Source organism: Rhinichthys klamathensis, unplaced genomic scaffold (genome assembly GCF_029890125.1).
Source record: "Rhinichthys klamathensis goyatoka isolate OS25496 unplaced genomic scaffold, OSU_Roscu_1.1 h1tg000015l_1, whole genome shotgun sequence".
Lineage (NCBI taxonomy): Eukaryota > Metazoa > Chordata > Actinopteri > Cypriniformes > Leuciscidae > Rhinichthys > Rhinichthys klamathensis.
Genome location: NW_026606567.1, coordinates 2,530,361 through 2,544,037, shown reverse-complemented (window position 1 = coordinate 2,544,037; position 13,677 = coordinate 2,530,361). Strand labels below are relative to the sequence as shown.

Below are 13,677 nucleotides of genomic sequence, written 5' to 3'. Positions count from 1 at the left end.
TTTAAACCCAACGGATGGGTTCGTCCATATTTGACCCAAACATGGGTCAACCAAACATTTTTTAGAGTGTTTAACAATCAGAATTCGGCTATGCAGTAACACATCGTTCTTCACATGGAGAAAAGCTTAAATATAGTGCAATAAAGGGAGAGAGCTTTCACTATTTTTTGGAGATGTGACTTTAAGAAATAAATAAATAAAAAAAGTAATACATTTCTTACCAAATCAAACATGTCGCACACTGTCTCCACTGTACTTCAAAATCCAACAGATCAGTGCTAATCAGAGTCCACATTCATACTGTCACAGATCCATTTCAGTCTTCGATTTAGATCTAATGAAGCTTGATCACTCCCAGGTAGGTTTCAGTGTAATGGGTCTGGATTTTGGCATGAGGCTTGCAGGTCACATTAAAGGTATCTCCCCTACTCAGTTTAATCCCTTTACCCATGAAGACAGTTGAGAGTTTTGATCCATTGATAAGACCTTTGGAAATCACCTTGTTTCTTTCTGTTTGCATAGTGATTGTATAGTTTTCTTTCATGTGAGGGTCAAGGGTAACCTGCAGGTACAGGAAATACAGGCCGTCGTACTTCACCTTCAACTGCCCCTCTCCCTCGATGAAGCCAGTTTTCGGTACATTCCAATGGAGTAGCTCCACCATGTTTTTTTGAGGCCCTGTGGACAAATCTAGAGAAGTCATTTTTAAGGTTTTTAATTATGCCTACCATAGAAAAAGATAGCATTTTAATTGTGAAATAAGTATCCAAATAGGTGTTGGGGGCTATGTTAGGACATTAAATGAATATATTTGGTTCTAGTAAGGAAATAACGATCACAAACTGAAGACACATTAAGATGTAGATTTAAATATCTAAAAGATTCTAAGCGCTGACTTACATTTTGGTGAAAATGACATCATGTCCGTGACTTTATTCGGTTGGTTGTGGTTTCCGGTATCCTGTTGGGTCTGAAAAAAATAAGGTAAGATCAAGGCTTTTTTAATCTCTCTTACGTTTTCTAATTACAGTCAAAATATAGTACACAAAAAGCAAGGTCCATAAAGACAGTCTTTCAATGAAAAGTTGTAAAACGCTATAAAATTATGAGCATTGAGCATTTATACAGCATTTGAGGTTTCCTAGATACATAAATACAGTAGTAAGATCCTGCTTAAGTGGTTAAACTTCAAGTCAGTTTACAATGTGGTTGCTAAGGTGTTCTGCATGGTTGTTAGGGCAGTGCTTAATAAGGTGCTTCCATTGGTTGCCAGGTAGCTGCTTGGTGGTTGCAAAGTTGTTCTTTCCTAGCCAACATTGTATGGTGGGGCCAATGTAGGCACGATATGGGCTTCAGGTGTGGGCCCCAAATAAGTTTGCCCATGGATTGCATGTCGGCTCTAACTGAATTAACCCCAGTATGGGCAAATTCAGATAGGGCCAATATGAAACCCATGGACAAACCTGTTTAGGGTTCACACTAAGGCTAATTCAGAAAGGGCCGACATAAAACCCATGGACAAACCCGTTTAGGGCCCTTACTGGGCTAATTCAGATAGGGCCATTATGAAACCCATGGACAAACCTGTTTGGGGTTCATACTGGGTCTAATTCAGATAGGGCTGACCTAAAACACATGTACAAACACAGTTAAGGCTCATACTGGGGTTAATTCAGATAGGGCTAACATGAAACCCATGAATAACCCCATTTAAGGCCCTTACTGGGGTTAATTCAGATAGGGCTAACATGAAACCCATGAATAACCCCATTTAAGGCCCTTACTGGGGTTAATTCAGATAGGGCTGACATAAAACACATGTACAAACACATTTAAGGCTCATACTGGGGTTAATTCAGATAGGGCTAACATGAAACCCATGAATAACCCCATTTAAGGCCCTTACTGGGGTTAATTCAGATAGGGCTGACATAAAACACATGTACAAACACATTTAAGGCTCATACTGGGGTTAATTCAGATAGGCGTAACATGAAACCCATGAATAACCCCATTTAAGGCCCTTACTGGGGTTAATTCAGATAGGGCTGACATAAAACACATGTACAAACACATTTAAGGCCCTTACTGGGGTTAATTCAGATAGGGCTAACATGAAACCCATGGTTTCGACAGTTGCTAAGGTGCTCAGGTTGGTTGCTTTGTTACTCTGGTTGGTCACTAGGGGATTTCCAACAGGTTGATAATATGTTGTCCAATTAATTTCAGTCCAATTCATCTATCCCCTTTAGCTCATTTGTTTTTAACCCAAATATGTATTTTCAAATGTATTTAAAAGGTTTGTGCACAAGCAGCGCTTCTGATGTCACACAAGCCAGGGAAGAGGAGGGGTGGCATTTCCCCTAAGTGGAATGATGTCATAATGTCATGTTCTACTGTTCTGCGGTTGCTTGTTTGTTTTCACCAGCCCAATATGCTGCATCTTCATGTGTCTGTGTGTGTGTGTGGAAAAAAAAAACTAATTTTAAGAGAAAGTATAGTTTCAGAACTTAACCAATTTCCTTTTCAAACAGCAGAATCAGGTTCTCATATCTTATAGGTGTTACTTTTGAATGAAACCACCAGTTAAATCTTATAGCCAACCTTCTAAAAGTTACCCGAAAAGGATAGTTTTGTATGTTTTTTTTTTTTTTTTTTGTAGCACAATTACACCCTTAAAAATAAAGGTTCTTTATTGGCATTTATGGTTCCATGAAGAAACATCCACGGAAGCTTTTCATTCCGCAAAAGGTTCTTTAGATTTTTAAAATGCTCTTTACAAAAAGTTCTTTTAAGTAGTGTTTACTGAAAGGTTCTTTGGGGAACCCAAAATGGTTCTTCTATATGGCGTTGTTGCGCAAAGCCCCTTTTTGAACCTTTTAAGAGTGTAAAAAAAAAATAGTTCCTTTATATGAACAAAACTGTGACTCAAAAATGATGGTAAATTGTAATTGCATCAGATGCTAATCTCTATCAACCATGTCACAGAAAGTTTCATATCTTATTTTCTCTTGCAGTAAATTGTTCGTTGGGCAGCCAGAACGTGTTTTGACATGTTCATGTGGTAACCAGATTTGACCTTCCAACTGGCATGATACCACAGCTAGTCCCTTATCAGACAAACAAAAGCATTTTCGGCAAATTCAGATCTCTCCACTGTGCTGGAAAGAACAATGATGATTGACACTGAGCAGCAGTATCAATACTCACATATTCAGAGTTTCCACATTGGCACTAAATGAGCTGTTTGATTTACTGCATAACAAAGACTCCCCTTATTATGTGGTCATCGCATGCTTACTTATTTTAACAGTATGGATAATATTGATAGTGAATGTGATGAAGTCTACACCTGCAAATCCACTGGAATTTCATACATCCACTAAAAATCACAGTTCAGTTTAAAATTCTCAGACATTTATTTATTTGAGCTTATCTGTTTGAATATGTTCTGTCTATATAAATATGAGGTTGTTGTGATTACACACATTTGCGTTCCCCTCATCTGCGGTTTTGAGTCAGAAAGCCGCTGTGGTCTGACTTTATCCCACCAGATACACAATACACAACAGCTCTCGACTCAATTGCCCGAATTTACTTTTATCCTTTTTCTAACATTTTTTGTTTCAAGTCTCTGCTTCACTGCTTCATTTAATTATTGTTTTTGTCAGCATATGTGAACTTCAGTATTGTTTAAAGAGCATCCCATACTCTAGAAAAAAGCTGTCCTGGGACAGTATCATTTCAAAACATTCTAATACAGTATGTACCATATGTAGGCTAATATGGTACATTTAAGTATATGAACCCTTTAGGGGTAAATAAGGTACAAGGGTGTATCTTCTAAATTTTGCAATATTTTGTACCTTTTTTTTTCTGAGAGTGAGCAGGATGCATTTCGTTAAGTTCACAGACATGGTTGAAGCAGCTTATATATAAAATGAACATGAACTTAGATTATAGATCTCATCCCTACCTGTGGTTTATCAGATTCTCTGTGAATGAAGTGCAGAGTTATTGACGCGGCCAGGCCTAGAGTGAGCAGGGTGGCCCAAACCAGCAATCCCCGGATCAGCCTCCTCTGATGGGCCAGAGCTCTACCTCCGCCACCCCTGTCACCCGTTTTATCGCTGCAGTACTCGGCAGATAGAGACATGATGCCTGACAGCGTCAGTGCAGGAGAAGAGTGAGCGAACGGAGGTGAAAACACTGGTGAGGCTGGGATTGACGATGTCGAATGAGCGTGGCCTCCACCTCTCGTCTTCTGGTTGGCCCGTAGACAAACCTCAGAATGTGTCAAGCTTCCTGTATGATGGCTTTGTGTTTTGTGAGTGTCTGTGTTCCTGTTTAGAGTTTCTCAGCAGATGTCCAAGAGGAGCGCTGTAGTGTACTTTCCCCTAAAGCATGGGTGATGTGCAATATGAAACATCTCTCGCCTGGGCAGGGACAGGCCCTCCTACTCGCTGTCAACCGGAGGGAAGCAGGTGTCACAGTCCCTTTAATAGACTGCTGGGAGTTTTTACACTATACAAAACCATCACATTCTGTACGCCACATGTGACGCACTACGTGAGACCTGTACTAAACCAAATACTGTGCTGTTGTGTACAGATGTTGGTTTCGTTTTTCTTGCCGTAACTTGTTCAGTGGTCAAAGTGAGCTTGTTCTGACATGTTAAGAATATATAGGGAATGAATCCGCCACTACCACACCGCATCAGACCAGAGCTAAACTTTATGTGGCGTATTTTATCTTCTGCATATGTTATTATTCTGATTAAACATGTTATGACATGTGGTAACAATAACAGAATGTCGATCCATCAAAGCATAGTAAACATCTTCGATATCCATACACAGCTAATATAACACTGGAGAGTAAGTGAAAGGATGAAACATCAAATGTAGTGGTAAAATTGTTATTGTTTTGAAAAGAAGTACTGTATGCATCAAAAATACAGTAAAAACAGTCATTTGTGAAATTTTATTAAAATTATTTTATTATACTGTAAAGTGTCATTTATTCCTTTGATGGCAAAGCTGAATTTTCAACATCATTACTCCAGTCTTCAGTGTCACATGATCCTTCAGAAATCATTCTAATATGATCATCCGATGCTCTAGAAACATTTCTGATTATTATCAATGTTGAAAACAGTTGTGCTGCGCAATATTTTTCTGCAGGGTTCTTTGATCTAATTCTTTAAAATAATTTAATTGAATAATAATAATACAAATCTCTTTTTACTTGCATTACAATAAGAAATATAAAAAAATCAGATAAATGAATTACAGTACAATAATTAAAACATAGCATGTATGCTGTAAATATTTCAATTTAAATGTATCCTTCTTCACATTAACATAATGAGAATTATATTTTTTTGCATTGTACTGAGGGAGTTGAGGCAAATAATTTTGATTAAAAAATCATAACATTTTAATGGTTCTGAAAATTTTCTGATTAGCTTTCTAATAAAGCACAACTTTTTTTCTCCTTGTTATTTTGAGGTATAAAATGAGCTAGATTTATGAGTTTCATGAGATCCACTCAAATTATGGTCAAGTGCAAAGTGATCTGCATTCGCACGGTTGGCTACATATACTATTTTATGAAGACTACATAAAATGAGTAAAAAGCATTAAAAACACACATGTAAGCTTTATGTTCTTACACATCTGTGGATATGACCCAGTTGTGGTTTTCCCCTGTGACCCAGATCATGCAGAAAGCTTGAATATGAAAATTATTGACAAATGATTATAACAAACAACCCTCAAATTAGTAATATTCTCTAGCTGACCCACCTTCAGATTCCCATTTTATTTAGCATTCATTTTAATTGGAAGAATTTCTGCTAATCATGTCATGTGAATTTTTATAACTGTAAACATGTCATAACTATGTAATAACTATGTAACTACAATTCAAAAGCAGAATAATACATGTCTGGGCATGTATATGTTGACTATATATATTGTGAGCTCCAGGCTGTGGTCTACCTGTGAAAGTTGCTCTATATGAATGACTCTTGCTATTTGTCATAAGCCAGATAAAGTAAACACCTGCAGGAAAATAGTAAACCAATAAACCAGAAAGAGAGAAATGATGAAATATCAACACTTTCCAAAGCCACAAGAGATTTTTCCAGCTTTAGCTTTTTAAAGCCTTGGGTGAGATAATAAATCAGTGACGAAGAGAAGCAAAAGAGGAACCACGTTGCTCTTATGCGTTTGATTGAGAGGAACCGAAAGAGACACAAAGGCATATTTCAAAGATAAGGTAATCCAGTGACTCCATGCTTGGGAGGTGGTGTTAGTGACTGGTCACTCTAGTGGGTGGGAACCTCTGCCCAGCTAGAGGATGTTCAGACCTCCAAAAAATACCCGAGATGTGAGGAGGGGTTAGGAAATGTAAGTATAGTGTTGCGTGAACATGATAAAATACGACTGACCTTTTTCTCTCCTACTCAATTTCCATCCATAGACCAACTGACCGTGCTGACTTTACACCTAATGATCTTATGAACTAGGCTACAGTGTATCACTACTTTGAAAAGGCTTTCAATGGAACAACTAAAGACGGCGTGTTTAAAAAGATGAAATAGGCCCTTGGGGGATTTCGAAGGTGAGATACGGTGTCAAGGTGTGACATTAATCCTGCTCAGGATGGATTTACTGCTGTAATTTTAATACTACACTGACGATAAAGACACACAACCACCCCTTCACTTCTCGTATGAACTGAACGTATACATTCAGTTTTCATTTTCACACAAAAAACAGCAGTGGTTACAGCACAAGTAGTCCTGAGACGTTTTTGTGACTGAAAACATCACTCTTAGAAAAATTTTTTTTCGCTTCATTCACACTGCCAGTGATTTGCCGGAATCAGAGAGCGCGTTCACACACAACCCGTGTATGTTCCGGAAAGACGCGTGACGTTGGATGTGACGGGTCTCTACTTCAGTCCAGTTTGCAGACATTTTTTCGTTCTTTCTTGTATCGACGACGGACACAAACTTTCTTCTAGAGTAACTGAGTCACACGATACCTACGTTATTGCAAAGGCTCGTGAATCATCACTACGACACACCCCTTATACGGCATTGGTTCTGGCTTTTGTTCACACAGCGCGCGTTCCGGGTCTGAACACGGCAATGTTACTAGGTCCCCAACCCGGCATCGATCCCGGGTCGTGTTTGCGTTCACACAGAAGGCACTCTGGCATTTTGCCGGCAATAAGCCGGGTTCAAAGCGCTGTGTGAAAGGGGCTTTGGTGAGGCCAGCAGGGGGTGCTCACCATGTGGTCTGTGTGGGTCCTAATGCCCCAGAATTAGTGATGGGGACACTATACTGTCAAAAAGCACCGTCCTTCGGATGAGACGTTAAACCGAGGTCCTGACTCTCTGTGGTCTTTAAAAATCACAGGATGTCTTTCGAAAAAGAGTAGGGGTGTAACCCCGGCATCCTGGCCAAATTTGCCCATTGGCCTCTGTCCATCATCATGGCTTCCTAATCATCCCCATATACTGATTGGCTCTATCACTCTGTCTCCTCTCCACCAATAAGCTGGTGTGAGGTGGGCGTTCTGGCGCAGTATGGCTGCTGTCGCATCATACAGGTGGATGCTGCACACTGGTGGTGGTTGTGGAGATTCCCCCTTCCATATGTAAAGCGCTTTGAGTACCCAGAAAAGCGCTATATAAATGTAACAAATTATTATTGTTATTTAAGTAATTTGGAGGTGTTTTGGGAAGATATTTCCCTGTTCCTCCCACCCCGGCTGGACTCGCCTAGCCCTGAGTCTCCTGTTTCTCAGCTGGTTTTGCCCAGCTCATGTCGCCTGTGCTCCCAGTGATCTCTCCCGCCTCCTCTTCCCTAATCAGCCGATTCCTCAGCCCCGCCTCTGCTGTTTCACTTCAGCCCCTCTGCATCTCCAACACCTTTCTGTGAGGAACTGCCTCAGAGCTTCAGTTCTCCAGCTCCGCCCAATAAGGATATTCCCCTGCCTCCACTTCTGGCTTACGAACAACCACGGCTTGTCGACCTATTGGCTCTACCTTGAGTCCTCCCTACTTCGGCTCCACCAGAAATCGTTGTCCTCATAGCTCCACCGGGCTCCCTTGTCCCACCAGCTCTGCCTTGGTCAGACGTCGTCCTGCCTGCACCTTCGGCTCCGTCTTCCACCTGGCTCCACCTTTGTCCTCAGTCCCACCGGCGTCACCTCAGTCTTCAGGCTCCCTGATTCCACCTCGGATGCTCCGGTGGCTTCATTTCCATCAGTCGTCCTCAGGGTGTCTTCAGCCAAGTCAACACCATGGCTCCTCCCTCCCTCGACTCCACCCTGGGGCTTCATCCTGACTGGATTGTGGGTGACCATCTGGCTCCTCCTGCTCCTGGCTTCTCCCTCCCTCCACTCCCCCATGGACTGTTTGGTTCGCCCCAAACTTTTCTCTCTCTCTCCTGTTTCACATCCCGCTCCAGAGCCCCTGCCCTCACTCCTCAGTTGGAATTTATACAACGTGAGGACGCGCCTTTTCAGGAGGGGGGTGTAATGTAACATGTATGTTCTGTTTCTATTCGTTTTTTTGTGTTTCTGGGTGCCTCAGTTCTTCAGTTAATTTGTCTCCATAATCATTGATTAAGTTAAGCAGGTGTCTTGTGTTTGGTTAATTATCTCAGTGTGTGTATAAGCCCTCAGTCACATTAACACTTGTCCGGGACAAGTGCATTTTTTTAAAGGAACAAATGACGAGAATTTCACTTGCTCTACTGGAAAAGTAGCTTAAAACTTTAGTCACAAAAAATAACAGGAAAGCATTAAAATGTTAGAATGATTCAGATTTTATTACATTCAGTGTAAACAGCGATTGATAATGGATAGTGTTTTTCTGGAAACAAGGTTGCGCTGTTTAGGCTCACGCTTCCTGTCTCTTGAGACTTTCATGGAGAAATCAAAATAAATGAGCATAACAGCATACACAAGAAACCCTACAGAGTTTGCTTTATATGCAAACATATGAACATATGAACATAGTAACATCACATGGCCAAGGGAGCTGTTTTCCTGAATATTCACAATAGCAAATGTTACATTGATTTATTGCTCAATAGTTAATATTAAGTTACTTACATTTTAGACACAAGATTTTTATTTCAGAAAAATTGTTCCAAAGGAAAGCAACACTCTGTGTTTTGTTACTGAATGATTCAGCGTTTTGAATTAATCATTTGAACGAATGATTCAATGACTCACTCATTAAGACGGTCACTTGCTGCCACCTATTGGCGGTTTAGTTTCATGTTTAAAAGTATCATTGCATTTATTTATTTATTTGTATATTCAAACATTTATTTAAAACATTAATCTCAACATTATTTATTGCAGTTGTAATTTTGCAGTGTAAATTATTTAATTTGATTGATATTAGCCCTATGTCTTATTATTATAACTAAATGATTGATCAAATGTAAGAATTTGACATGAAAAATAACGCATACATTTTATAAGGTTGAAAAAATTGTCCTTCACAAAGGTAAATAAACACCCTGATGTAAATATCACAAATATGCAGATTGTGTAAATATTTTATTATCTATGAGTAGTTATATTTTTCTTATGTCATGAAGACAAATTTCTTGAGTGTGTAAGCACACTTTCTGAAACAAATGTCTGTTTGTCTCCATCTACAGGTCTTAAAACGTTTCTACACATTATGTGATGCTCTCATGCATGTACGAGGGTTCAGTGGAAGAGACATCGTTGGAATGGAAGTGACTTTATAAATAACATAATTTAATCCACATCACGAATGTTGCATCCTGTGGAAGAAAGGGGCATTTCTGTATATTAATCACAGACACTTTGTCTGCATTTAAAGTACAGTTGGTTTTTGTAATCCATGAGAAAATACTTTTAAGAAGGGTGTGGACAGCATTGTGACACTCACCGATCTTCAGCTATTTAAAAAACCTTCGATGTGAACCGGAGGTAAGATGGCACAGCCATGACAAAATGTCATTGTTAAAACTCACCAGATGGCAGTATTTCCCAATTCTCCAAAGTTCACCAGACCTGTGCAAATAATTGAGAACTTCATACAAACGTCTTCAAGAAACCGTTACAGACAGGCCCAAGACTTTATATATATATATTTTTAATTAGCCTACATTAAATATCAGCCTATATATCATTGTAACTTATGCTGAACACTTCTAAAAATAAAAGTTCTTTATTGGCAACTGGTTTCATTAAGAACCTTTACAATCCATGGAATCTTATCACTGCACAAAAGGTTCTTTATCGTGCAGAAAGGTTTTTTAGATTATTAAAATGTTCATCACACTAAGAAAAACATGGTTCTTTTAAGAACTGTTGACTGAAAGGTTCTTTAGGAAACCCAAAACGGTTCTTTTATGGCATCAAGACAAATGTCTGACAGGTTTTCTCTATGGTCGCCATTTAATGAAAAAGAAAAAGATCAGCTGATCAGTGCTTTAGAGCTGGAGTTGAAAGACAAGGAAAGGCAACATTTGCCGGTCTCATGAAAAAGAAGGCAAGTAGAAAGAGAGAAGGAGAAAGGTTGAGCCTCATTTTCCTGTGGGCTGACATAGACAGCATTTGGTGGCAAAATGCAATAAGGGGTGTTTTTACAAAGGATGCATGTCTAGTTGTATGCAAATCAATGGCTCTTTGAACTCCTCTTAATAAAATAATATATATATATATATATATATATATATATATATATGTATATTATTTACATATATGGAGTTTCAAATGTGTAGTAAGAACAGCAGTCAAATAACAATTAATGGTGAAGTCACATTTGCCATGAATTTTTGTTTGCAAAATCCAGTAATTTCAAAAGAAATCAATACAATCGGGAAAAGTTCCCCATTCAGATTTCGCAATGGGTTCATGTTGATAATGCAGATTCCTTGTGTTGACTAACGTTCTGTTGCTTGGTTCGGAAGTGACTTCTGAGCTGTGCTTCATATTGCACTCTGCTCTTGACAAAAGACAATGGGCCTTTATTGCCTGTGACTGTGCCTTTAGTCATAAATGTTCACTTGGCCTAAACAGGAGCTGGGTCTCATTTCGAAAAGCTGCACCCTCTTTAGGTCACATTTGTTTGCTGCATATGGCATTGAGGCTGTCTCATTTATGAAAAGTACTTTACTTGCAAAGTAAGAAAATACAGCCTCAGGAGGAATAACAGTACATTTTATAATGGTTACTTTTCTTAAAGTAGGTATGAAACAGAAGTTACCATAGTATTTTCTTCCTTATTGTGAGGAATGTCAGCTTCTTGAGTGAAATGGCTTCTCAAACAAGAAAAAATGTAGGGCGGGATTTGATTTTGTCCATGGTGAATTGATTGGATGGTTGTGGTTTGCTATTGGTAGATCTCCACAGGTTGTCACGGCCTCGCACCAGTAAACACGCCGTTGGAGAAGAGATGTTGCTTCAAGAGGGAGGGGAAGTTATTTTGATTAAAGATTATGAGCTAGGGCACATAAAAAAAGGAGAAGACGTGCACAGAATAATAAAAAAGCCAACTGCAATATTCAATATGTAGTGTAGGAAATATAAGCTGACTACGCCACCTCCTTATTTAAGGGAGGAGGAGACCTCTAGTCTAAAGGTCACAATACTGATTATGGACAACAAATGTAGTTTGTAAAAAGATAACAATTTTATAGTTCCAATAAAACCATCAAATGTTAAAAACGTGTCGATAATAACATTCACAGAAGTTGGAATTAGCTCTCCTCAAGATTGCAAGAGGGTCGGGCCTGCCCTTGTGGACCTCCTACCACCTGTAAAGCCTAGTTCACACTACATGATTTTAAGCCCGATTTAAGCCCGATTTGCAAATCGTTGAGCTCGCCGACAGGTCAGGGTGTTATCGCGTGCAAATCGCGGGGGATTAGCGGGCGATGAACGCTCGGCAATCTGTTAGTATGAAAGAGCCAACAACGCATCAAAGACGCTCGCAGACGCCTCGCAGACATGTCGCCGAGCCCAGAAAAATATCTAGCATGCTAGATATCCAGACTCAAACTCACGTGATGTCATGAGCTACAGCCAATCAGAGCAAGGCATGGGTTGAGGTCACCGGGTAAATCTTATTTTTTCTTTTTTTGCGTTTTTTTCTCAGAGCAAATCATCGCGCAAACAGTTTGCAGCACTAGTTTCTGTCTGACGTCCATATTCGCGTGTTGTGTTCTTCGTCTTCTTCGCTGGGTATTGGCGCGCGTGCTGCTTCGCGGGATTTCCGTTTCGTTTTATCGCGTGATTTTTTGTGACAAAACGTGGTTTGTAGACAAGATAGAATCGTTGGGTGACAGAGTTGTTGTCAACTCGTATAGTGCGTTACCTCCTGTTGCGGATCAATCACGTTGTGTCGTGTGGTGTGAACAGCTCAACAACTTGAACACTCCTGATTTCACAGAGAGCAAGTCATGTAGTGTGAACCGCACAGTTCAGCCCAACATTTTAAAATCATGTAGTGTGAACTAGGCTTAAGAGACAGAAGAAAACAGGAGAAACCCCACAGCATACACCGCAAATAAGTAGTAACCTTTAAGTCACTATTTCACACACCACACAGCAGTGTCACACCACCCAAATCACCTACACCGAAGGAGGTTTTAGTGTAGATGCAGGCCCGGCCCTGTACAAAGTCTCTGAGCACTGGAACACACAAAAAGAGGAGAGCAGTACCAAAGAAACAAAGCAAATAACAGACAACATTTAAGATCAAAGTCAATATCAAATAACAATAAACCACAATATACATCTAAAATATACAAGAAACAGTGGCTGGTCTGCCCTTTAGCGAAAGTACAGCTGCAACACAGTTACCCAATCTCAACTAGCTCAATCCTCAAACCTGATTGATAAAGGGTACATTACTCAGCATTCCATCATGGCCGTCAGCCCATTGAAGGTACCGCAGCAATAAATGTTTGTCTGCCTCGCTTCCCAGACAGAGAATAAACCCTCTTAAATAATCAGCCTATATGAAAGGATACAGAGGCTGCACGTTGAGCACAACAAACACACACCAGAACTGCAGAACAACCACCTGTTGCTGTAAGAACCATTTATGCGGTCTTAATGATATAACTAACCACCTGAAACTGATGCTGGCCATGTACTTCCACACATAAAAATAATAATAATTAAATAATAATAATAATAATAATGTATATATATTTTCCATTGTGACTTATGAGACATCCTCGACGAGAAATGTGACTTCCGGAGGGCGCAGCCTTCGAAATGAGACACCAACGGATTTGGCGGTCACCTGAGGAGGCAACTGCACTGCTCGAGCGCTTTTCGTTAAGAATTTTGACAACATAAAAATACTAATGATATTATTTATCACTTGATCATATATTTACACATATTAGGCTACAAAAACAGTGCTTTTATACAACTATTATTACTAGCTATAGTTAACACTTGGCTAAGTGTTAATTGCGCCAAAAGACAAGTTGGGTCGCCCGAATTATTATTAGGCTACTATTCACAGTTAGCAAGTTTTCCCGCGTTCGGAACACGTATAACCCCAAAATGCTGCCTGTGTACTAGTCAGCTCACTAGGTTTTAAGCCAGCCCTAAAGAGGGCGGAGGAATAACACTAATACCCACAAATCAAAA

General features: G+C 39.7%; 1 protein-coding gene across 1 annotated transcript; it reads right to left on the bottom strand.

Moving 5' to 3' along the window:
• Window positions 1-206: 206 nt before the first annotated feature.
• On the bottom strand, window positions 207-4,519 carry tnfsf18 (TNF superfamily member 18). The gene is made up of 3 exons (XM_056233787.1): window positions 3,977-4,519; window positions 901-961; window positions 207-678 (listed from the first exon to the last, which is right to left on the bottom strand). Exons 1-3 carry the CDS (start codon window positions 4,154-4,156, stop codon window positions 335-337), a joined length of 585 nt encoding a protein of 194 aa, XP_056089762.1. The 5' UTR covers window positions 4,157-4,519; the 3' UTR covers window positions 207-334.
• Between the last annotated feature and the right edge of the window lie 9,158 nt (window positions 4,520-13,677).